This window comes from Lithobates pipiens, unplaced genomic scaffold, assembly GCF_037356315.1.
Source record: "Lithobates pipiens isolate NorthernLeopardFrog02 unplaced genomic scaffold, aLitPip1_a1.2 Scaffold_18, whole genome shotgun sequence".
NCBI classification, from domain to species: domain Eukaryota; kingdom Metazoa; phylum Chordata; class Amphibia; order Anura; family Ranidae; genus Lithobates; species Lithobates pipiens.
The window spans coordinates 126,038,002-126,064,326 of NW_027507758.1; the positions used below are offsets into that span (position 1 = coordinate 126,038,002).

General features: G+C 45.1%; 1 protein-coding gene across 1 annotated transcript in view; it reads left to right on the forward strand.

Annotated features, from left to right (window-relative positions):
- Positions 1 to 212: 212 nt before the first annotated feature.
- The window catches only part of LOC143987406 (myelin and lymphocyte protein-like), a 92,975-nt gene continuing 66,862 nt past the window's right edge, over positions 213 to 26,325 (forward strand). Inside the window, exon 1 of the mRNA XM_077486093.1 lies at positions 213 to 378. Coding sequence (XP_077342219.1) covers positions 274 to 378 — 105 coding nt within the window. The 5' untranslated portion in view covers positions 213 to 273. The remainder of the gene's footprint in view (positions 379 to 26,325) is intronic.

The following is a 26,325-nucleotide window of genomic DNA, read 5'->3' on the forward strand; positions in this document are numbered from 1 at the left end:
ATAGGTGCAGTTTGCCACAGTCTCTGTACTGTTGAGCAGAACAGCGGTCAGGAATTTAATACAGATCTAGAAATTCTTGTATTTCCAGGCTATTGTTCCTCTACAATCCAAGTACACTCATTAAGGGAACTGAATTGCTAAGGGAGTGGTGAGGTTGGCTAACCACCCCTTCAAGGTGTGGAAAGACTTGAATAATTAGCTTCTCACCTATAGCACTTTTTAACGTATTCTATCTCCTTCAGTTCAAACTCACAGGCTAGTAGAGTAGACACAATGGCATCCACTACTGCAGCACCTGTGTATGGGGACATCTCTCCGTTGCCAACAGGATTGAAAACATTTACTACTTTTCCAGACCTTCTTATGATACTTGAGTGGGTAAGTATTAATCTTGCAAGAAAATATGTATTTATTACATATATGTTGTATTTATAGTACTGGTGATTGACGGTGTTAAGTTAATACAAGTAAATATATACTGTCAAGCTGCACTTTTGTACCTTGTACACAAATGAACCTACGAGTTTTCTTTTGATATTCTTTATAGTCTCATGTACTTATTGCACTTTCCTGCATGCTCAGAATGACCAACAAATGTTTATTTTCAGTTAATGATGTTAAACATTAACGCAGCCCTGTTCACACTATATGCATTGGACTGCTCTAGACCGCCTCACCCAACACAGTTTCAATACATAGAGCAGGAAATTTGCCTTCAGTCCCATAAGCTCAATTTACTCGACTGTGGTGTGTATTGAAAAAAGTAGGACATGCACTACTTCCTCTACTCCCCCCCCCCCAGTGCAGCATATTGTGATGTATTGACTATTGTGGTAAAAGAAGTGTCGTTTCAATAAAGTTGTAAAACGTAAACAATGCGGCACATCATTTGCAACTAGGGTTGCCACCTCATCCCTTTAAACCCAAACATATATGAATTACACAGGTTCTGAGGCTAATTTAACCACTTAAGCCCCGGGCCATTTTGCTGGCCAAGACCAGAGCACTTTTTGCAATTCGGCACTGCGTCGCTTTAACTGACAATTGCACGGTCATACGAAGTGGCACCCAAACAAAATTGACATCCTTTTTTCCACACAAATAGAGCTTTCTTTTGGTGGCATTTTATCACCTCTGCGGTTTTTATTTTTTGCACTATAAACAAAAAAATAATAGCAACAATTTTGAAAAAAACGCATTATTTTTTGCTAGAATCTCCCCCAAAAATATATAAAAAAAAAACATATTTTTTCCTCAGTTTAGTCCAATACATATTCTTCTACATATATTTGATTAAAAAAAAAATAGCAATAACCGTTTTGCAAATGTTACAGCATCTACAAAATAGGGGATAGTTTTATGGCATTTTTTTTTTTTTTTTACCAGTAATGGCGGCGATCAGCGAATTTTATCGTGACTGCGACATTATGGCGGTCACATCTGACAATTTTTACACATTTCTGGGACCATTGGCATTAATACAGCGATCAATGCTAAAAATTGCATTGATTACTGTAAAAATGTCACTGGCAGTGAAGAGGTTAACCATTAGGTGGCGCTGTAGGGTGTGTGTCCTAGGGAGTGATTCTAACTGTGGGGGGGGGGAGGCACTGATCACCGCTCCCGATTACAGGGAGCTGTGATCAGCGACAGTGTCATTAGGCAGAATGGGGAGATGCTTGTTTACATTAGCATCTCCCCGTTCTTCCTCACCACGATACGATCTCGGGTATACTCGCGGGCATCGAGTCCGCGGGACCCACGATCCCGCTCAAGGAGCTCCGCGCGCGCAAGCCACCTCTTAAAGGGCAAAGTACAGGTACGTTAATCTGCCTGTACATGCCCTTCGGCCTTTAGTATATCTGCGTGAGGCGGTCAGGAAACGGTTAATGCAGATAAGGCACCAAGTGAGTTTAATTATCACCCTAATCAGTCACAGAACCTGTGTAATTAATATGTGTTGGGTTTTAAAGGAATGAGGTGGCGACCCTATTTGCAACATCTCATCACCACTTCCTTAAGGCTGGGTTCACACTGCTGCGATGCGGGAATGCTGCGAATCTACTGCGGGTTCCTGCATCGCATGCCTCCTGGCACAGTTCACACTGCCCTATGCGAACTGCTGGGAGTGTCAGTTAAAAGTAAATGACACCTCAAATCAGTTCGCAAATCGCAGTGCGATCTGCAAACTTGGACAGGAACACCCATGCAATCCGATTCTGCTGCGGACCAAAAAAAGGGTCCTGTATGAGTTTGGGCCGGATGCAATGCGAATTCAGCCATACTATCTGTATGGCTGAAATCGCATCGCACAGAGATCGCATGTGATTTGCACTGCAGTGCGGTGCGAATCACATCCTATCTCATACACCGCAGCAGTGTGAACCCAGCCTTAGACTTGGCTCCCACTATTGCGGTTACCCCTTGCTGTACCTGCTGGAAACACAGGGGAAAGGTCCCGTCACCTTTTCGAAAAAAAATTGTAAGCGCAGAGAAACCGCATAGTGTTACGCATTTCCCAGCATGGAGCAATGCGCTGTGATCTCCAGAGTGGGTATGGGTGCCATTTAAGGATTGAAGGGTCCCCCAGGTGTGGGTTTTTCATTTTATTTTTTCTGTGGGAAAGCATGTGATTTACATGCAGTCCTGCACCCCCCATACATGTGAATCTAAGCTACCTGCACAGACTTGCGTCCATGGCATGGGCTTTTGGTGTGAATGAGCTCTAAAGCTAAAAAAATGATACCAATCCACATAAAATTAAATAAATATAAAGGCAATACTAGAGGGTTTCTGGAATAGTTTATTGATAACGTGCGTTTGTAGACTGCTGTAATACTCGCTGCACAAATTTTTTACTAGGATTTGTTTGTTGATAGTTTTTGAAGCACAATGTGATAAGATTTTATTTTCCGTTTTTGATGAAGCACCATGATTTTAAAATGGAAATATAATTGTGCCTCCTTTTATACTGTCCAAAGTACACTCTGACTCTCACACTCTCTCTCATCATTAGAGGAGAGTATGCTAATCTCCCAGCATAGCTATAGAGCCGATCACGCTGCGCTCTCCTGCTTAGTTTGGTCAGTTTTTGATAGGAAAGCAGAGGGACCTGCAGGAACACCAGGGATTTCCCAAAAATGTGTCAAAAATGTCTGATGTGTCTGCCATAATGTCGCAGCCATGAAAAAAAAATTGCTGATCGCCGCCATTTAATTATTTTTTTTAAAAATGCCATAAAACTATCCCCTATTTTGTAAACGCTATAACTTTTGCGCAAACCAATCAATAATCGCTTATTGCGGTTTATTTTTATTTTATTTTTTTTACCAAAAATATGTAGAAGAATACGTATCAAAAAAAAAGTTTTTTTTTAATATATTTTTGGGGGATATTTATTATAGCAAAAAGTAAAAAATAATGCGTTTTTTTTCAAAATTGTCTTTTTTTGTTTATAGCGCAAAAAAAATTAAAAACACAGGGGTGATCATATACCACCAAAAGAAATCTCTATTTGTGGGAAAAAAAGGATGTAAATTTTGTTTGGTAGCCACGTCGCATGACCGCACAATTGTCAGTTAAAGCGACGCAGTGCCGTATCGCAAAAAATGCTCTGGTCAGGAAGGGGGTAAATTCTTCCGGACCATTTGGCTGGCCAAAGACCAGAACACTTTTTGCGATTCGGCACTGCGTCGCTTTAACTGACAATTGCGTGGTCATGCGACTTGGCTCCCAAACAAAATTGTATTTGATCATCTCTGCGTTTTTATTTTATTTATTTATTTCCGCGCTATAAACTAAAAAAGAGCGACAATTTTGAAAAAAAAAACACATTAATTTTTGCTATAATAAATATCCCCAAATTTATATATACATTTTTTTTATTTTTTTTTTCCTCAGTTTAGGCCGATACATATTCTTGTACATATTTTTGGTTAAAAAAATAAAATAAAATCACAATAAGCGTATATTGATTGGTTTGCGCAAAAGTTATAGCTTCTACAAAATAGGGGATAGTTTTATGGCATTTTTATTATTTATTTTTTTTTTTTTACTAGTAATGGCGGCGATCAGCAATTTTATATATTATTTATTTCTTTTTTTGTCATGACTGCGACATTATGGCGGACACATCGGACAATTTTGACACATTTTTGGGACCATTGGCATTAATACAGCGATCAGTGCGATTAAATGTCACTGGCAGTGAATGGGGTTAAAACTAGGGGGCAGTGAAGGGGTTAATGTGTGTCCTAGTGTGTTCCAACTGAAGGTGGGATGGGGCTGTGCAGGGAAACTAACAGATTGTCTGTTCAAACGCAGTATGAACAGCAATCTGTCAGTTCTCCCCTCAGAGAACTGGAAACTGTGTGTTTACACACACAGTTCCGGGTTCTCCGTGTGCCCCGAGCAATCGCGGGAGCCTGGTGGTGATCGAGACCACCGGGCACTAGCATCGGCTCGGGGAGCGAGCAGGGGGCACACACGCATCCCCTAGTGGCCGTCTATGTTACCGACGTAACATAGCAGCGATTCGCGCAGCCGTGTCATGTTGCTGCAGTATGTTACAGTTGGTTGGCAAGCGGTTAAAGTGGAACTTCAGTCTTTTTTTTTTTTTCAATGTTCAATCTTTTACAGCTTCTACCCTTGTTTTTTTAAGTTTGGATAGTAAAGCATTTATTTTTCTGTGAGTAAATACCTTATACAACCCACTTCCTGTTTCTTGTCTGGAAAAAAGCCTAGGCTTATGACATCATACACAGCTCACTCTCATGAGAGTTTGCCAGTGTAGCCATGGTGTTGCAGCTAGTAACAAACAATCCACCCCACTACCAGACTTCATACGTCACTTCCAGAGACTATGAACAGTTTTATTGGAGGGGTACAACTTGGATAGGGATTAGGAATATGGGATGCCCATAGGATTTGTCATTGCCATCATATTTATAATTTAAGCACAATGTCGGAGCCAGAAGATTAGATGTGCATGAACATTTAATGTAAATCTCCTCCTGCATCACCATGCAGACTGTCACTCCTACTACACAAACTTGGTTCCTTCTACCCACACTGGTTTCCTCCTGCACAAACTTGTAGTTACTGGATTAAAGAATGTCATATCTTCTTCTATTGGGTAATAGGGACCCACTCTGAATAAGCCCCTCTACCGGCTCTTATTGTTCGCTGCTACTAGGCCTGAGGCCTGCAGAACCTCTCCCTGGAGGCCTAGTAGTTTTAAAGGCACGACTTAGATGTTGGACTACTGTTCCCAGGCAGCCCAACTTGCAAATCCTGTGCCCTCAGGCCACATCGATTTGACACAGATCCCCACAGTCTCGACTCTGCTAATGACCGTGTAAAAGCAGAGTTCCCTCACAGACTTCCTGGCACCTCCAGCCCTCCACTGTGGTAACACTCACCGACCTTCCACAGCCCTGAGTCCTTGATGAGGAACTTGACCGCACCTTGCTTTTCCGACAGCTTCACCTGCCCCTCTGCTCCAGGAGTTCTCAGCCACCAACTGTGTGGTGACAAAGACATTGCCAATGACCGTGTAGAGGCAAAGTTCCCTCACAGCTCTCCTCGGGCCTCCTCCTGCGATCGGTACACCCCCTAAGATGGGGATCTCCTCCTGCTGCTGCCTAGCATTCTATTCCTCACCTTCACAAATCACCTTAGCTTATATAGGAGGCACGCCCCCTGTCAATAACAATTGGGGATTGGTCAGGGATCCCACATGAGCTGCCTGCCACTCCAGTTCCAGGCCTAGCCCCTCCTCCAGAATCTTCTCTCTGGAAGCAGGGGAGGTGCCCCAGAGCTGGAGCACAGGTGGTCAAACCCACTGCCTCTATCTCTATCTCGAGAAATGGGGGGGGGGGGGGGGGTTTATTTCTGAGAAAGCTAGAGTGGAGGCATTGGTGAGAAAGCTGTTTAACTACTCCCTTTAGACCCATCCACATTTTGCCGTTACGCACGCCGCAGCTCACATGCTCCCTCATTTGTCCCTCATTCTGAAGTTCAAAAGTTGGGAGGTGTGAGTATATATAAAATAATATGCAAAGCGGTTAGAGGGAAGCTTCAGAATGGCAAATATGTTTTTATTAGAAATTTATGTGAGCAGACTGCAGTTCCTCTTTAAAGTTGGCAGCTACAAATACTGCAGCTGCTGACTTTTAATAATCGGACGCTTACCTATCCCAGGGTCCAGCAACGCGGGGGATCAAAGCCCCGCTCGTCTCCCCCTCCGCTCGGCGGTGCCGACATTTTAACTGTGGGCGCCCGGCTGTGGCTTCACAGCCAGGCACCCACTGCACATGCGTGAGCCGCGCCGTGAGTGGCTGTGCAATCATCTGAGACCATTCACGTGTCCCAGATGATTGACGAGGGAGAGGCAATCTCCCTTCCTGTGCCAAGGGAAGTGACATCAGGAGCCCAGTCGTCCGAAGGAGGCAGACTACAAGGGACCCCCTAGCAACAGGCATTTAGAGGTGAGTAAAAAAAAAAAAAAAAAAAAAAAAAATATATATATTTTTTTTTAATTTTATGCACAATTTAATAAATTATTTATAATTTTTTTTTTTTTTGGGGTGGAACTCCCACTTTAAGTAAAATCTATCTCAATAACTGAATTCTAAGGCCCCTCTCACACAAGCATTCTGATCAGGTCCATGGAGCCCTATGGACAGGCACAAGTTCATTTACACCCACCTATCTGTGGGTTCGATTAGGTCCAGTAAGGAAAAGGACTGCTTCCCAGAGTCTGTTTACAACGGTGTTGAATGTAGTCTCGAGGTTGATGGGATTTCAGCAGCGAGTGATTGTCAGGTGAATGACTGACTGGTTTTAGCACTTATATCATCCCAACAGCAACACCCTGCCTATATCATCACTTATATCATCCCAACACCATGCTTGAAATGGATTTCTACTATTCCATTGTAATAATAGACCCCCCTCCCTTAGTACAGACACCATTCTCCAGTATGTATAGACCCCCCTCCCTCAGTACGGACCCCCCTCTCCACTATATATAGACCCCACTCCCTCAGTATGAACCCCCTCTCCACTAAGTGTACAGACCCCCCCACACTAAGTATAGATCCCTCCCTCAATACAGACCCCCTACACTAAGTATAGATCCCCCACTAAATACAGACCCCCACCCTCAGTACAGACACCCCCCACTTCCACTTGTGCTAGTAGAGGGGCAGGAGACGGAAATGTGCTGGGGGAGGGCGCTTTTTACCTTTTTTCCTGATCGCTGTTCAGTGTCCATGGAGATCCTAACCCAGACTGCAGTGCCGGTGGATTGGTTTCTTTGAGGCTGCCTCATCTGGCATGGTCGAGAGCATTCGGCGCAGAGGAGGAGAGAGTTAACTTCTCCTCCGCTTTGCATGATGGGCAGAGTGAATTGCGCCTGTGAGGTCACAATGGCCAGAGTCTTAGGTGGAGTTGGAGGCGGAGCGAGCGCCAGCGCTATGGCTGGGTTTGCTCGCTCTGTCAATTTCATTCTGTATTGTCCCGGAATGAAGGAACCCGGGACAGACCTCCTAATTGCGGGATTGTCCCGGGCAATCCGGGACACGTGGGCACCCTACCGTGTCCCCTCTGCATAAACTGAGCAGACATGGATGTGACATCTGTCCTGTTTGACTCCGATCAGTAGAGGATCAGCTCACAGATCCCCTACTGATCAGACTGACTTCCTGTAAAAGGAGCATAAACTAATTTGCCTTAAAATAGTTTCACACATGAATACTGTATCTGTTAAATATTATTCAAAATTACAGTAAGTTCACCTGTTTTCTGCTACTGCAGTTTATTGTGTAGTAGGAATTTATGAGCTTCTAGCCACTAATCTAACATTTGCAGATTTGATTTAACATTCTTTGAGGAGTGACACAGGCATTTAAAGGGATAAGTTAAGCTTCAGAACCTGTAACATGTTCCAGCACCTGCTGCCTCTCCCCTCCCCCCCCCCCCACCCCATGACAGAAGGGATCTTCTCCCCACCCCTGCTGTCACTTTTTAAAAAGTTAAAAATATACCACCACACCTGACAGGATTGTAGTTTTAATGGACTGAAGGGGCACTAATGAGCGGTCTGATAGTTCATTGACATGTCCTCCAGTTTACAAACAGAAAACCTGAACAAAGGTATGGGCTGAATTCCAGAGTACAAGTCTGCAGGTGCCCACATTGCACCCATGATCTACTACTGATCATGAGTGCAATGCTTTCCAGGCCACTGTTGGAAAAAAATATGAATGCACTTTTTTTTTTTTTTTTCCTCAAAAATATGTGCATTTATTATATTTTTCCATGTAGGTGAACTTTTATACTTTTAAACATATTTTTTTTATTTCAGTTTTGTCATTATCTGCGACAGTGTCATACCTGAATTGGATGCTGCCGTACTGAGTTATTTCTTGCCCCTCCCTTATACCTGCTCCCCTTGTAAAACAAGGAGATTATAAGAAGAGGTAACTCCTGGTCACCTCTCTTCTCAGCAGGGAGTAAAGACAGATTTGTGAATGACTACATCTATTCTCTCTGCATTTATCCAGCGGAGTCTCCAGCTTTCATATTTGGGGGGGGGGGGGGGACAAACGTAAGTGGGCCAACTAAGAAAAAGGCAAATATATTTTATATTCACACGTGCCTTGAAAAAGTATTCATACCCCTTGACATTTTTCACATTTTGTCATGTTACAACCAAAAACATAAATGCATTTTTTTTTTTTTTTTTGTGGATTTTATGTGATAGACCAACACAAAGTGGAAGGAAAATGTTAAATGGTTTTATCATTTAAATGTGAGTTTTTATGTTCTCTTTTTTTTTTTTTTTTTTGCCGCTTATATGTTTTAATGCAGTCAACAAGAGGTTGACCTGGAAAAAAAAACAAAAAACGGACAGCACATGAAAGTATTCAATGAGTTACTAATCTATCCAGTAAGTACAGCAACTGTGTTAAATAACAAGTCACTTAATTTAACCACTTGCCACCTGCCATGTAGCAAAATGACGTTGGCAAAGTGGTTTCGTTATCCTGATCAGACGTCCTATGACATGATCAGGATAACGAGCCAGAGCACGCCCAAATCCGATCTAGGTAAAGAGTCTCTGACCGAGGGCGGCACAGTGGTGTAGTGGTTAGCACTCTCACCTAGCAGTAAGAAGGGTCGCTGGTTCGAATCCCAACCACGACACTGCCTGCCTGGAGTTTGCATGTTCTCCCTGTGCCTGCGTGGGTTTCCTCCGGGTACTCCGGTTTCCTCCCACAAACCAAAGACATGCAGGTAGGTTAATTGGCATCTGTCCAAAATTGGCCCTAGTATATGAACGGGGACCTTGGATTGTGGGTAGGGATCAATGTGAGTGTGTAAAGTACAGGGATAGGGACAATTGTAGACACTCAGGTTGAACTAGATGGACTGGTGTCTTTATTCAACCTTACTAACTATGAAACTATGAAACTCTTTACCACTTGATTAGCTATGTCCAATCAGACAGACGCGAGTAGAAGAGAGTGCCCCCCCCCCAATTTAACCACCAGGGACTCCCTCAGCACCACCAGGGATGCCAATAAGTGCCCATCACTAATGCCTGCCAATCAGTAATGCCCATCAGTGTTGCGTATCTGTGCCACCTTGGTGCCCATCGGTTCCACCTTATTGGTGCCCATCAGTACTACCTCAACGGTGCCTGTCAGTGAAGGGGAAAACGTACTTGTTGTTAGGAATCTTCTCTTGTGATCAGTCAAAACTCCAGATGTATTGAGAAGCAGACAATTTATTTCTGATGTGGCCCACAACAGGACAGAAGCTGAAGAAAAATGTCTCCCAAAAGAATGTGTCTCCCCCCCCCCCCCCCTTATTCCTACAAGAATACCACCTCTATGCTTCTATTGGCTGAGGAAACATAAATAACGTGTCATGGTACGCAATGGTACTTTATTTTGATATTCATGTTTCCTGTACATTCTTAGGCTATCATATTTAGTTAAATCTAATCATCCTACAACTTACTATGGAGTTAATTAAGACAAAACAATACAACAAGTTAATACAATAATGTGCTCAGAAGTAAGTTTTTAAAAATCAGTCTCAGGATCTCAGGAATATTGTTTTTCTAATAGTCACAGAATAAACATTTAAAACTTTTCTAACATTCCCTCCTCTTTGTGTGACTATTTTATCTCAACACATTTCGATGATAGTCCCTGTGTTATACACTTTCGGACTGTATGTCATTAAGTTGAGCTTCAATGTCCACATAGGTCTCTTCAGAGGTAGAGATGGTTTGATACATTGTTCTTGAGACTGCAGTTTCAATGAGTTTTTGTGAAAGTCCTCGAATACAGGGAATGCAGCAGCATCCGCAAGTGACCAAAACAGCCAAAGCCACAGCGATTGAGATCAAACATGATGTGATAAATCCAGTCCATTTACCGAACCATCCTTCAAGCCAGGTTGTGAATGGATCATTAATACCTGAGTTTTTCGCCAATTCATTCGATAGCACAGTCAGTCCTTCCAAGGCTCTGGTCACTGTCCCTCCAGGAGCTGTATTGTTAGGGATAAAGGTACAACACATGCTACCAAACATTTTGCATACCCCTCCTCTTTCAGCTAGGACCATATCTAAAGCCATTCGGTTCTGCCAGGCCATTAGAGATGTGGGGGCTAACTGTTCTGCTAGGCCCTTCACAGCATCTCTAGTATAGTTTACAAATCGTTGTTGGTTATATATATATAATTAATCCAGTCAACATTTTTATTTATAGTCACCCACCAGAGAAGAGCCTCAAACCCAGCTGTCACCTGATTCCTGGCTTTAAACTCATCCGGCACCCCGCGAGGAACCCCAATCTCATCTATGTAGATCTGAGAGTCAAATGACCCCAAGGGAGAGGTGTCCCTACGATACTGTCGGTGACTCTTAGTCCACGGGTATTCTGACAGGATTCTTAGGGGCATAGCCAGCTGGACCATAGCGCAATCCCCCTGGACATTGGCCGGTAGTCTAGCTTGCAGTTTCTTATCCCCACACATCCACCAGACATCAGCTCTCTGAATGTCATGTTCAACCCAGTCACCGTTGTCCGTGTTAATCCTCTCCACACAGTAGTCATCGGGTAGTGACCCAAGATCCACCGCGCTACGGTTCCCTGGGAGTGCAAAACAAGTAAAGTTGCCCAGATAAGCGGTAACTGCTGGATGTGAAATGTGTGACAAGTAGAATTTGTTTCAGGTTTATAGCTCTTATTATACAATTGCAACATACATTTTAAACCTTCTGGATCTGTATTGTGATCTAGAGGAAAAGGAACTGTTGCTAAATGTGGTCTGACTCCTGCACAAACTAAACAGTTTTCCTTTTTCAGAGTTTTAACCGTGTACCTCAACCATTCTAACCACTCATTTTTTTTCTTGGTAGCCCGTCTCCAAAGCTATGGCATCTTCTATTGTTAGGTTAGTGAATCTTATAGTTTTACTCAGAACTTCTATTTTAGTATGGCCTTCTTCTTTCCCTTCTGAGTCTACCTTTTCCTGTTGTCTAGTTTTATTAGGTGGTAATACCTCAAGGAAAAATGTTCCTGAGGGGTCAGTTCCTGACACCCATGCTCCCATGGAATACAACCGCTGATCTTCCTTCCTCTGCTCCTTTAATGTTATTAATAGTTGGTTACAGTTCTTACTATTTGTGCAGGGAGAGTTGGCCGCTTTTGTGATTACGAGTCTCTCCTTTATTCCACTCTTTTTAGCCTCTGGTTGATTATACCCCCAATCTTGATGTGCTGTAGTCCACAGGGCCTGATCCCATGCTTGACATCCTGCCCTATTCCAGAGCCAGCAGATCTATTTATCTGCCCATAGAAGTCCTCTAGCCCCAGTAGTATCCCCACAATCTGCAATCTGACAGAAGTCTACCAGTATAGTGCTAGTTATTCCCTCTATAAAGGTTAGATTTAATGCTTTTCCTGTTCTTTCCCAATCCAAAGGTTCCTCTACTCTTCCGTAGCGCCTACCCCCTCTTATGGATGCCTCCTAGAGTCACCAGTAACCCAAGGATAATTACTGTCCCTTTCATCCTAACCAGCTACAGAGTTCCAGCGGATAGGATAGGGGAGTTGGAAGGGGAGGGAGACTTCACAGGTTTGAGACAAGTCCCACCTTGTGTGAGACCTCCCTTAGCTGGATTTTCTGGACCTCTTGTAGCCAACTGGCCCTACTCTGCCTGTAAAACCTTTTTACAATGGGACTGGTGAATCCAGGTAGACCTCTCTGCTATCCTTATAGCCGTGGGAGTGATGAGAAGAACTTGATACGGTCCCTCCCACTTAGGTGAGTGCCAATGCTTTCTCTTTATTATTTTTACCAGGACCCAGTCTCCAATATGGATTTTCTCTTCTCCTTGGATTGGACCTTCTGGAATAGAACAGACTTCATTAATTTGCTTCTGTTTCCAGGGCCGGTGCTACCACTAGGCGGACTAGGCAACCGCCTAGGGCGCCCAGCCGCTGGTTATTGTACTCCTGCACAGTGCACTGTCCTTGTAAATATCCTGCCATGTCAAGCAGCGCCGCCACCAACCCCCCCCGCCCCCCCTCCGTTCCGCTGATGTAAACACACATTACATTCCACACAGACATCCCCCCTCTCTGCTCTGCAGCGAGCCAGCCAGTAAACCCCTGGGCGCGCTCTGTGTGTGTCACTGTGTCAGGCAGCAGTAGCGCCCTCCACCCCCCCCCCCCACTCCCCCTCCGCTCTCTGACTGTCTGTCAGTCTCAGTCTGTCACATGACATCATAACTCATCTCGCCGAGGCCACTCTCCAGACTCCAGCAACACAGTTCCCCCGGCCCCGCCCCCCCCGCGTGCACCTGGAACGGAGTATGGATCATGGATGGATGGAGGATGCAAGCATAATGGGATGCATGGCTGCATGGTGCCTGGCGGCAGCTCTCCGGGCTTTGGGACAGGTGCAGCCTGGGCTGGCTGTAACAGGAAGAGGCACCACAGGACACAGAACAGAAGCAGCAGGTACACTGTACACAGACAACACAGCAGAGTGGGTGGCAGTGAGAAACAGGTGTCACTGGTGGAATAAGTAAAAACTGTTGCTTTCTCTCTTAATGAGATTGTATATGAAATGTCATTTTAAAATGTGTGTGAGTGTATATGTATTATATATTGACTGATCTGCTAAAATGCCCCCCCCCCCCCCGAGTCTGTATTTTATGGGCACTGCTGAGTCTCTATTGGATCATGGGCGCTGGTGACATGGTATTTGACGGGCGCTGGTGAAGCGGCATTGATGGGCGCTGATCCGTCTGTATTTGGTGGGCGCTGGTGAGTCTGTATTTGATGGGCGCTGGTGACATGGTATTTGATGGGTGCTGGTGAAGTGGCATTGATGGGCGCTGGTGAGTCTGTATTTGATGGGCGCTGGTGAAGTGGCATTGGTGGGCACTGGTGAGTCTGTATTTCATTGGCGCAGGTGATATGGTATTTGACGGATGCTGGTGAAGCGGCATTGATGGGCACTGGTGAGTCTGTATGTGATGGACGCTGGTAAAGTGGCATTGATGGGTGCTGGTGAGTCTGTATTTGATGGGCGCAAAAATTTGTTTTGAATTATTTGATCCAAAACCTGGTTTGGGGCAAAACTGTAAAATTTAGCTGGTCTAGCAAAGTGTTGCATGCAAAATAGTAGCGGTCATTAAAAAGGTGGGGATTACATAAGCAGGGCAAAGGGGGTGGAGTCAGGGGTGGAGCCAAGGGTGGCGGCAAAATGAGGTTTCGCCTAGGGTGTCAAAAATCCTTGCACCAGCCCTGTCTGTTTCAACAGATTAGACATATATTCTGATAGAGTATGTTCAGATTCTTCAGCTGGTGTTTCATTTGGCAATAAGGGTGTTCTATATGGCCTTCCATATATTATTTCAAATGGGCTCAAACCTTCTTTTGTGGGTGTAATATGCATACTAGTCACCGCCAATGGTAAGCAGTACATCCAATTTTTACCAGTTTCTTCCATAGCTTTTCTCAGCTTATTTTTTAAGATTCCATTGTGTCTCTCCACCAATCCAGCTGATTGGGGGTGGTAGGCGCAATGGTTTTTATTTGGATACCCATCACTTCTGTCAAATGTTGTATAGTTTTATTTACAAAAATGGGTCCATTATCGCTGTAAATCCTTTCAGGGATTCCAAATCTAGGAATAATATCTCTTAGTAATGCTTTGGATTTGCATCTGCACTTCCTGTCGGGAATATCTCCACCCATTTAGTCAGGGCGTCTATAATTACCAAACAATATTTCTTCCCTTCACATTTGTCTAATTCAATAAAATCCATGCAAATGTGTTGGAATGGATATTGTGGTGTAGGGAACTTCCCTTTCTGTGTTCTTATACCTCCCTAAGCATTGTGTCTTGCACATATAAGACATTGAGAGCAAAAAGTTTTCAAGTAGTTTGTGAATCCATAGGCTGTACATACTTTATTTAACATCTCAGTCATCCCCCTGTTTGATACATGCGTTACTCCATGTGTCAATACTGCTGCATACCTAAATAAAGATTTTGGTAATACCGGTTTCCCTTCAGGTGATGTGTAAATTTCATCAATTATTGTGCAACCCTTTGTTTTCCAATATTGTTTTTCCCCGGGGGGGGGGGGGGGGGCATTTTGCTGCATATCAGTAAGGACTGTATGATCTATCTCTATGATTTCCTGTTCTGTCATTATTTTATGTGTTTCTTGTGCCGCTATTTTGGCAGCTTCATCTGCCCTTTTATTTCCCTTTTGAGATGGGGTCCGCATATTTTGTGTGTGCTTGACATTTACAGATTGCAAGCTTTTTTGGTAACTGCATTGCATCTAGGAGTTCTAAAATGAAGTCCGTATGCAAAATTGGTTTACCACTGGAGGTGACCATCCCCCTGTTTTTCCATTGTTGTGCAAAAACATGTACTGTTGAAAAGGCATATTGACTGTCAGTGTATATGGTTACAGATTTTCCTTCTGACAGTATGCATGCTCTTGTCAGTGCTACAAGTTCTGCAACTTGTGCTGAATAATGTTTTGGTAGTGGCCCCGCTTCCAAAATCTCATCCTGTGTCACTACTGCATATCCTGTTGCATTTGTGCCATCTGGATTTTTCTTACTAGAACCATCAACAAAAAGTATCATGTCAGGGTTAGATAATGGTACATCTTTCAGATCACTTTGTGGCACTACCTTTTCAGCGATGGCAGCAGTGCAGTCATGTTTATACCCGTCAGTAGGAAGTGGTAGTAGTGTGGATGGGTTTAATGTAGTACACCTCTGTATTGTTAAGTGAGGTTGTGTCAAGAGTATTGTCATACAGGAAAGGTGTCGTGCTGGGCTCAAATGTGATATCTTTTGTTGTAACAGGATAACAGACATTGCATGTGGTACCTTGAGTGTCAGTGTGTGATACAGCACTATGGATGCTGAGGCCTTGACTGCTTCAGCTGCAGCGACCACTGCCTGTACACAGGGTGGAAGTGCTCTAGTTACACTGTCTAATTTTGTAGAGTAGTAGGCAATCGGCCTCTGGTGGCCGCCATGTGACTGTGTAAGTACTGATGTCATGTGACCTTCCCTTGAGTCCACTGTTTGTTCAAAAGGTTTGTCATAGTTTGGTAAGGCTAACACTGATGAACTAGAAAGGACTTGTTTTAGGTCAGTAAAAGCAGTCTCTGTTTCCTCACTCCATTTTATAGCATCCTGGGGGGCCATTGGGCTCCCATATATTGCCTGTAGCAATGGGGCCGTCAGTATTGAATACCCAGGAATCCAGGCTCTACAGAAATTTGTCATACCCAGAAAGGACATCGTTTGTTTCTTTGTCTTTGGTTTTGGTAGCTGGAGGAGTGCTCGTATTCTCTCCTCATCCAGGTGCCGACCTTCTTTTGAGATGTTGTACCCCAAGTATTTGACCTGCTTTTGCCACAACTGAAGTTTAGCTCTATTTACCTTATGCCCTTGATCATGGAGAAAATATAACAGAGCCATTGTATCAGCCCTACGAACCTCCTCTGTGGAAGACGCCACTAAGATATCGTCTACATAGAGGAGGAGCTGGCTTCCCCTGGGGGTACAAACTGAGCCAAGTTTGAGGACATTGCTTGTGAAAAGATGGTAGGGGACTCACAATAGCCCTGGGGCAGTCTGGTGAAGGTGTACCTTTTTCCCTGGTAGGTGAAAGCAAACCAAAATTGATGGTCAGGGTGCACCGGAATACAAAAGAAGGCATTACTTTTATCAATCACAGAAAATAATTCATTCCCTGGATCTAAATCATTCAGTAATATGTGTGGATCTGGTACCACAGGAGCTCTTGGTATAACTGCCTGGTTAACAGCTTGGAGATCTTGTATCATTCTCCACCCATTCTTTATTCCTCCATTGTCCTCTACCCCTTCCTCTTCCTCTAAAACTGTTCCTTTCTCTAAAACCACCTGTGCCTCTCCCTCTATGAGACCCCTCTGGTTCTGCCTCAGCAGTGTACTCTTCTGCATCCTCCTTTCTTTCATCACCATGCATAAAAACCTTTACTTTCACATTTTCTTTTTTGCCTTTGTTTTCAAATACTTCTCAGAATGCTTAGCATATTGTAAAACATCTAAAACTGATGCAGTTCGTTAAGTAACCATGTTTTTAACAATGTAATCCTTATGATCCTGTTTCAATCCATTTAAAAAAGCAATCTTTAGCTGTTGTTGATATGCACTATTCACATCCTCAGCTTCGGGGAGCCTGGAGAACACTCTAAAAATCTCTCGTAATTTATTTAGGTAGTCACTGACACTTTCCTTGTCTTCTTGTACTGTCATATTTATTTTTTGCCAATCATTCCGTTGTACCCATCTAAGCTGGCATCTGTTCAGTAAGGCATTCAACCTGTTTTCTAAGTCTGGGCTTTCTGGAGGCAATGGATCCCCCTGTCCCTGTGCATTTGCTGGGGCGCAGGGGTCCCAGTCCCCCTTTACCGAGGCCCAATCTGATCCTAATACTCTCCTCAGGGCTCTCTCTACTTCCACCCCATTAAATTTATAACTGTTCCGTAATCCCTCCTATGTTTTCAATGAATTCAGCTGGACCTAATTTTGGATGTTTTATGTGTTCTGTAGCCTTTTGTATATCCCTGTCAGTCCATGGTCGAAAAACAGTCATAGTCAAGGAATATGGCTGGCCCAGTGCATCATTCTGTCCTCCCCTTGGGTTTGGGACCTCTATCAAGGGGTATTCCTCACTGTCCTCCACACCATACCTAATAGGAGGTTTACTTAGTCTCTTGGCTCCTGCTGGGGCACCTAGTGCATGAGTTATGGCATCAGTTAATGTTTCAAGGATCGATCTGTTCATCTCCAGGACTGAACTACTGTCTGGAGAGATTGAGGAAGTGGAGTTGGGGTTTTGTTCAGAGGCGGTTCCTTTGACAGGGGTGGATGTCACAGGGAAGGGGTTACTCTGGGCAGTTGCTTGCACCTGAAGGGGAGGGCCATTATAAAGAGGTGGTCTCTGAGTATAGCAGATGAGATCATCCTCTTTGTCCACTAGGGACAATTGGGCTTGGCATTTTTCCTTTGTTCTCCTTCCTTCTACTCTAATTCTAGCATGCTGAAGCCAATACTCCGCCATTTCCAACCCATACCTTTTTTTGATCTTTAGGTCCTAACAATTTAAGCTTATCCACCAACTCCTGACACCCTTTCACAGTTAATTTGCCATTAAATCCAAACTTCCTCTCCCATTTAGCACAATATTGAACAGACTTTGGGTCATTGCTATGCATAAATTTCTTATCTCCTTCTAACGGCACCTCAGGGACACAGCAACAGCATAAACACGCACAAGATATTCTCTTACAAAGGTTACTTCCCATTGTCAGTGTCTGTCTGTCTGGTCTCTCATTAACCTATAAAACACTGGAATAGTGACTCTCGGTTCACGGTAACAAAAGGAATATAAGAAGAATATAAACATCAACACTCCCCACACTATAGGGAGAATTAGAAAATAATTAAAACGTATCTCAGCAGTACCGTTATTCAATGAGCTTGCAACATCAACAGAAAAGTTAAACATGAGAAAAGAGAAAGTGAACACACAGAGAAAGGGGAAAAAAATTAGCCTTGTGATCTTTTTAGATCACTTAACTAAATAGCGCTTAAAACGTCGGGCACTCGACCTCCAACGTTCGGTATACCTCAAATCTTTTTTTTTTTTATCTGTCCGGACAGCAGGCGACGTAATTTTTTACCTTAGACAACGTCCCCAAGTGTCTCTACGAGCACTGGATCACCTAGATATTATACGATCAATACCAATGTCGGCAATTACAACACATTGAACCAAAATCAAACAGAAAGAGAAAAAGAGACTTTTAGAAAGAATTAAGAATAATTTAAATTATCTTGCCTCTCAAACACCTGGACTGGATCACACTAAGTTCGGAAACAGACAGTGGAATTCAGACCATAGGCCCCCGCCCCTTTTTCACCAAATGACATTGAATGGGGGGTCGTAATGGTTCAGTGAGCTTCAAAGTCCAATACTCACCGACGTTTTGTCGGGGCCGTCTGATCTGAAAACCAGCGTGTTATTTCCGGCTGCGAAGGACCAAAAATGTTAGGAATCTTCTCTTGTGATCAGTCAAAACTCCAGATGTATTGAGAAGCAGACAATTAATTTATTTCTGAGGTGGCCCACAACAGGGAGACATGCTTACAGGACAGAAGCTAAAGAAAAATGTCTCCCAAAAGAATGTGTCTCCCCCCCCCCCCCTTTATTCCTACAAGAATACCACCTCTATGCTTCTATTGGCTGAGGAAACATAAATAACGTGTCATGGTACGCGATGGTACTTTATTTTGATATTCATGTTTCCTGTAAATTCTTAGGCTATCATATTTAGTTAAATCTAATCATCCTACAACTTACTATGGAGTTAATTAAGACAAAACAATACAACAAGTTAATACAATAATGTGCTCTGAAGTAAGTTTTTAAAAATCAGTCTCAGGAATATTGTTTTTCTAATAGTCACACAATAAACATTTAAAACTTTTCTAACACTTGTATACAAAGTTTTGTAACGGAAACAACATTTCTCCAGTCATCTTCCAGGACGGCACACCTGAGAGATGACTGGTCCACCTGACAGGAAACACAATCAACAACAAGTTTAAAAGTTCCCACCCCACCCTCAGTTCTTGATTGTGTTTCCCATAGGATGGCAGCGAAACCAAGTTTCTCCTATTTTTTATGTTTTTCTGAAAGGGTCTGGGACCCTTTTTTCTCTACAGAATTTTCCCTGGGACTCAGGCAGACAGGGTCTGTGACAGTCTCATGCAACCTCCAGGGGCGCCTGGGGGGGGGGGGAAAGTTTTTTTTCAGCCTCAGGGGACAGGGGAGTTGTCCTAGTAGTGCTGCTTCCCCATTTATGCCTTGCCTTACCTAGAACGTCGTGTTCGTTGGTGGAGTGCGGTGAGCTGCATCTTTTCCCTAGCAATGCTGAACGCGGATGGCGTGCGTTCCAGTGCTAGTGCGCATGTCCGGAAGTTCGCCGGAGTGCAGCGTCACTTCCGGGCATCGAGCTTCCGGATAGCGCGGAAAATTTTTGCTGATGCAGTAATCTCTGGACGCAGCGTGCATTCCAGCATCGCTGCGCAGGACCGGAAGTCTGGCAGGAGAGTCCCGACGTCATTTCCGGGCGACGGACCTCCAAAAGATGGCGCCAATCAGCAGTCATATAAACAGCAGAGGGTGCAGTGGAAAGCACTCAGACAGGGTTGCTGGCGAAACTCTTCATGCAATTGCAGCATCTCCAAGGCAAACAAGGGGAACGCTCAAGACAGCACCTGATCCAGCGATCCTGCTGGGCAGCTAAAACGCTATGGAGGATTGAAGGTCCGTCTGAGCAAACAGCCATTGAGGTCGCCACAGGGGGTGAGTGATCCAGCTGTGTTTTGTAGGGGCAGGGTACTCTGAGGCAGACCCCCCCCCCCCCTTGGCCCTTTAGGACATGAGTAGCTAATTGTCTTTTACTGTTTCCAGGGACTGAAGGCTCTGCCCAGGGGTCAGCCTGTAGGTATAAAGGAAAAGCTACTTCGAAGTCCAGGCGTTGTGGTTATTGTAATTCTAAATTGGCACAAGACCACAGCAAGCCCTTCTGCGATAGATGTATCTTTAAGCCTGAGGCAAGGAGACCGCCCAGGTTGTGAAAGAATGTCGGGCCTTACAGTCAGAAATGTTAGCCACCCTCCAGTCTTTCCAGACTACTCTAGTGAAGGGTCAAGATGAGGGTCCATCTGGGAGAGAGACCCCTCGTTCACAGGAAAACTTTTCCACATCTTATACGGAAAGTTCCCAGGACCAGGTCTCCCTGCTGTCTGAAGTGGAGGAAGGTCAGGTCCCAGATTTTAGTACTGGGGAGGAAGATTCGGACCAGGATAGCCAGGGGGAGGCTAAGCCTGGGGGACTTTTGTTCTCAGCAGAGGACATGGAAGGCATATTAAAGGCCATTTACACCTCCAGAAGATATTCAGGTCCCCTCTGCTCAGGTTTCAGCACAGGATAGGGTGTATAGGGGCCTAGGAAGGTTACAGGCCAGAACCTTTCCCATCCACCAGTCTCTGAAGGATATAGTCCTCAGAGAATGGAAGGAACCTGAACGTAAGCTCCTCAAACTAAAAGCCTGGAAGAGAAGGTGTCCCTTTTAAGGATGAGGAGGAGGAGAAGTTTTTTAAAACTCCCCGTTTGGATGCAGCCCTAGCACAGGTATCTAAGAGGTCTGATTTATCCTTTGAAGACTCTGGAAACATTCAGGACCAGATGGATAAAAAGTCTGAGACCTTACTCTAGAGGGCCTGGGAGGCGAATGCGGTGGCGATGGCGCCGGCTCTAGCCTCCGCCTGTGTAGCCAGAAATGCAGACGCCTGGCTTGGCAGATTGATGGATCACGTCTCCCGGAGTAAGGAGACTAAAAGAAATTGTAGACTCGCTGGAGGTAATCAGTCGAGCGGTAGCGTATGTGGCAGATGCAGCGGTGGAGACTGTTAGAACCACAGCTAAGTCAGCAGCACTTCTAAACTCCGCCAGGAGGGCCCTATGGGTAAAGACCTGGGATGGAGATTTCACTTCCAAGTCTCGCTTATGTGGGATTCCCTTTGAGGGTTCCCTGTTGTTTGGGTCAGGTCTAGATCAGGTTCTGTCCCGGCCTACTGAGAAGGGAAAGAAGTTCCCTGTGAAGCCCAAGAGGGAAAGGGGTAAGAGATTTTTTTTCGTGGCCCCCACTCAAAGACTCATCATAAGGGGAAAGGTGAACAGAGGAAGAAGTGGAACCTCGGAAAGGGGAAAGAAAAAAGTGCAATTCTTTTCTCCAGTTCCGGAGCTTCTCAGAAGGAAGCCAAATGACGCCAGCGTAAAGGTAGGCGCAAGGCTCAGCGACTTCCTTCCCCAGTGGGAAAGGATTACACAGAGTCCATATATTTTAAATCTCTTAAAGGAGGGGTACAGACTGGAATTTCAGAGCTTTCCCCCACAAAATTTTCTTATTACTTTTCTTCCCAGGGACCCAGCCAGGGCAGAGGGGTTACTGGGAAATTTAAAGGAGCTGGCAGAGCAAGGGGTTATTGCTCCAGTACCAGCCAGTCAGTTGTCCCAGGGTTTTTACTCAGATGTGTTTGTGGTTCCAAAACCCTCGGGCAGATTTCGGTTTATAATAAATTTGACAGGACTCAACCGTTACTTACTTCACAAGAGGTTCAGAATGGAATGTATTTATTCAGTAAGAAAACCTCTTCAGGCAGGAGTTTTTTTATGGTCACTCTGGACCTGAAAGACGCATATCTACACGTACCCATTGCACCTACGCTTCGCAGTTTGCATACAGCAGAAGGTACAACACTGGCAGTTCAGAGCTCTTCCATTTGGGCTGGCGGCCAGCCCAAGGGTATTCACAAAGGTAATGGCCGAAGTCGTAGCATACCTACACCTACAGGGAATAGGGTTAATACCCTACCTGGACGACTTGCTGATCTACAGTGTGGATCAGAGGCAAGCTTTGATAGACAGAGACATCGTGTTAGAGACTCTGGAGACCTTGGGTTGGATGGTCAGTCAGGAGAAGTCCTCACTGACACCATCTCAGTCCAAACTATACCTAGGCTACCTGTTAGACTCGCAGGCACAGAGGGTATTCCTACCCACAGAAAAGGTAGTGAAGGTCCAGAATGCGGTTGTCACCATTCTCGGTAGCTTCAGGCCTTCCTGCTGGCCTCATGGGGAGGAAAAAGAGAAACATTGGAGAGGAGAGTGTCCCTCACAGAGGAGGTCTCTCTCTCTCTCTGCAGTGGTGGCTCGACTCACACAATCTGTTGAAAGGTCGCCCCTGGTCCCAGGTAGACCCATTGGTCTTGACCACGGACGCCAGTGCTTGGGGTTGGGGGGCTCATCTGGGAGACAGATATACCCAGGTGTCCTGGAACCGCAGCCAAGCCAGGGAGTCCTCCAATTTCAGGGAGCTTCTGGCAGTAGGCAAAGCGATAGACTATTTCCAAGAGCAGCTGCAGGGCAGAGAGGTTCAGGTCCTCTCAGACAACCTGGTCACAGTTGCATACCTAAACCACCAAGGGGGGACAAGGTCAGGCAAACTGAGGGAGTTAGCACAGCAAATCCTCAGGGAAGCAGAAAGGAAGGTCCTTTCACTGTCAGCGATTCATATAAAAGGCTCGCTCAATCTGAAGGCAGATTTCCTAAGCAGACATCCCATCCTTCAGGGAGAATGGGGATTGAGCAAAGAAATCATCTCCCTGGTGTGCAGACATTTTGGCAGGCCAGAAATAATTTATTCGCTTCCCGGAGGAATGCGAAGGTCCGCAGGTTTTTCTCCCTTTACAAGGATCAAGAGGCAGAAGGGATAGATGCTCTTGTACAGGTGTGGGATTTCAAGCTGGCTTATGCTTTACCCCCACTGGTACTCCTTCCCAGAGTTCTACAGAAGTTAACTTACTCAAGGACAGACCTGGTGCTGATAGCACCCTGGTGGCCCAAGAGGGTTTGATTTCCCACCATTCAGAGTCTTTCAGTAACTCCCCCGCTGCATCTGCCGGTGCAACGAGACCTGCTCAGTCAAGGTCCAGCCTTTCACCCCGACCCGGAACGTCTCTCTCTGACAGCATGGCTCTTGAGAGGGAAATACTCCGTGACAGGGGCTGTTCGGAGAGAGTGATAGACACTCTTCTCCTTAGTAGGAAAGGTGTCACCAGAAAAATGTATGCGAAAGTCTGGAAAGTTTTCTCCCATTGGCTGCAGTCTAAGGAGGGAGCTCTCCAGATGATACCTACCATCCTGGACTTTCTTCAAGAGGGGATGGACCAGGGTTTGGCAGTCCGCACCCTCAAAGTCCAGGTGGCAGCCCTGTCCATGTTTTTTGACAGGAAGCTAGGACAGGAGCCACTGATAAAAAGGTTTTTGTTGGCCAGGGAAAGGGTAGTTCCAGTCAGGTCGGTCAGTTGCCCTCCATGGGACCTATCCCTGGTATTAGATGCCCTAATAAAGGGACCTTTTGAGCCGGTGGCTCAAATTTCTGTTAGACTTTTATCGTTTTAGTTGGCCTTCCTTCTGGCTATCACTACAGCCAGAAGGGTGGGTGATATACAGGCTCTTTCGATTAAAGAGCCGTTTTTGCGTATCCTAGAGGATAGGGTAATCCTCACTCAGGATCCTCTTTATTTGCCAAAAGTAGCTTTGTTATTTCACAGAACGCAGGAGATTATTCTCCCGTCTTTTTGCCAGAATCCCAAGAATAAGGAAGAGGAAAGGTTCCATTTCTTAGATGTCAGGCGCTGTCTCCTATTATATTTGGAAAGGGTGCGAGACTTTAGGAGATCCAGTCACTTAATGATCACCTTCTCAGGGAAGAGAAAGGGTCTACAAGCCTCTAAGGAAAGGATAGCTAGATGGGTCAGACAAACCATATCTATTGCTTATAGGCAGGCAGGTAAACCAGTACCAGCTCGCCTTAGGGCGCATTCAACCAGATCCCTGGCGACCTCCTGGGCAGAAAGGGCAGGCGCCTCAATTGACCAGATCTGCAGAGCAGCAACATGGACGAGCCATAGGACATTTCTGAGGCACTACAGAGTGGAGCTGTTGTCCCCTCAGGATTTGGCATTTGGCAGGAAGGTCCTACAAGCGGTTGTCCCGCCCTAAATGTAGGCCTGAACTTCTTGCTTATCGTCTCAGGTGTGGCGTCCTGGAAGATGACTGGAGAAAATGACCAGTTACACTTACCGGTAACGGCTTTTCTAGGAAATCTTCCAGGACGGCAGGCCTACTTCCCTACCCTTGTTTTATTGGTGTGATATATTCATTCCTCACAGAATGTTCCCTCTGACACCGGTGTGGGCTTTTCTTTACCATAACTGGGGTCTGAGGGAGGGGTGGGAACTTTTAAACTTGTTGTTGATTGTGTTTGCTGTCAGATGGACCAGTCATCTCTCAGGTGTGCCGTCCTGGAAGATTTCCTAGAAAAGCCGTAACGGGTAAGTGTAACTGGTCATTTTATTATTTTTCGAAATTTTCTGTCTTTTTCTGCTAAACCAAAAAAAAAAAAAAAAATCCCAGGGGTTGATCAAATACCACAAAAAAGCTCTATTTGTGAGAACAAAATTATAAAAAAAAAATTGTTTGGGTACAGTGTAGCGTGACCACGCAATTGTCATTTAAAAAGCGACAGCTCTGAAAGCTGAAAATTGGCCTGGGCAGGAAAGGGGGGGGGGGGGGGGAGAAAGTGCCCAATATTGAAGTGGTTAACATAAACTAAGTTCTGTCTAATCCCCCATACAGTTCAAACACCTACAGCTCCATGAAACGTGTTTTGTGTAAATTTCTCTGATTAAGTTTACTGCATTCCCAGTAAGAAAATTCCAATGCAGATTGGAATCTGGTTGGTGGCTGTGAGAAACCTTTTTTGTATATCAGTATTTTTAACATCAGCAAGGATGCTGTTCTGGCATCATCAGCCGATGTGATTCAGGATCGCTATATTATAGACAAAATTAAAATTGGACAGACTGATGCACTACAGCAGGGTTTCTCAACTTGGGTTCCCCCAGAGGTTGCTAGTTGGTCCTTGAGCAATTTCGGCCTCTGAGATAAGTTCCAACTGACACCATTGATCTTTTTAGCTATCTGTAAGCAGGGCCGGTACTGGGGGTGGGCGGGAGGGACAGCTGCCCTGGGCGGAATGATTTACAGTGTGAATAGGGCGCAGATTGCTGGGTACAATCCTGTCCAGCACAGAATATGTTGTCGAATGTAACACAGGCAGAGAGTGGCTTTGTCCCTGCATGTAGGCTACATCGTAGCACTACACCCACCCCCTGCCTGCACAGTACACTGTACTATTCTCTGAGCAACAGGAGAGTGGAGTAGGTGGGCACATCAGGTTGGGAAGGTATCGGTTGTCAATGCTTTCTTGACCTTTTTTTCTGCTCCTCTCCAGTCTCTATCACTCCTGCCTTATCTCTTACACTGTCCGAATGTCCGTAGGACATCACCACCTCCACCCCCCCCCCCCTCCTCCCCAGTGTCCTGTATTTTATCTCTGCCCACTCAAGACTAAGGATGGGCTCAGGCATGTTCGCAACTCCACGTGCCCATGCCCACCTGGAAGCTGATACTCCGCCAGGGGCGGATCCAGAGTCTAGTCTCGGGTGGGGAACTGCTATAAAATGTTTTTTTTTTTGGGGCAATTTATATGGGAAATGGCTGGTATTGGTGCTTCAATCATTATGGCACCATGGCTGTTATGGTGTCAGGATGATTTGAAGCGCATCATTTCTATTATTACATTGTAATATAAAATTAAATGGTTCAACTCGCCGTAATGCAGAATCGGTGGGAGCCCTGAGGGTGTCATTTGCCATGTCGCCTGCAACCAAATGCAGATTGTTACTTACCACGTCACCTGCCACACATTGCAGATTGTCACTTGTCACGTAGCCTGCCACACATTGCGGATTGCCACTTGCCACGTAGCCTGCCACACATTGCGGATTGTCACCCACTGTGTCACTTTTCTGCTAAGGTGGACTTTTGTTGTGTCCCACTCCCAGAGTGAAGATAAGCAGCAGAGAGATGATGTAATCTCTCTGCAGCACACAGCTTCCCGCACAGTGAGGGTGGAACTGGAGGGATGCAGGGCAGTAAGATATGATGTCATCTCCCTGCTCCCCTGCCCGCTGGCTTCCTGATTGGCCAGCAGCCCTCCTAAGCCACC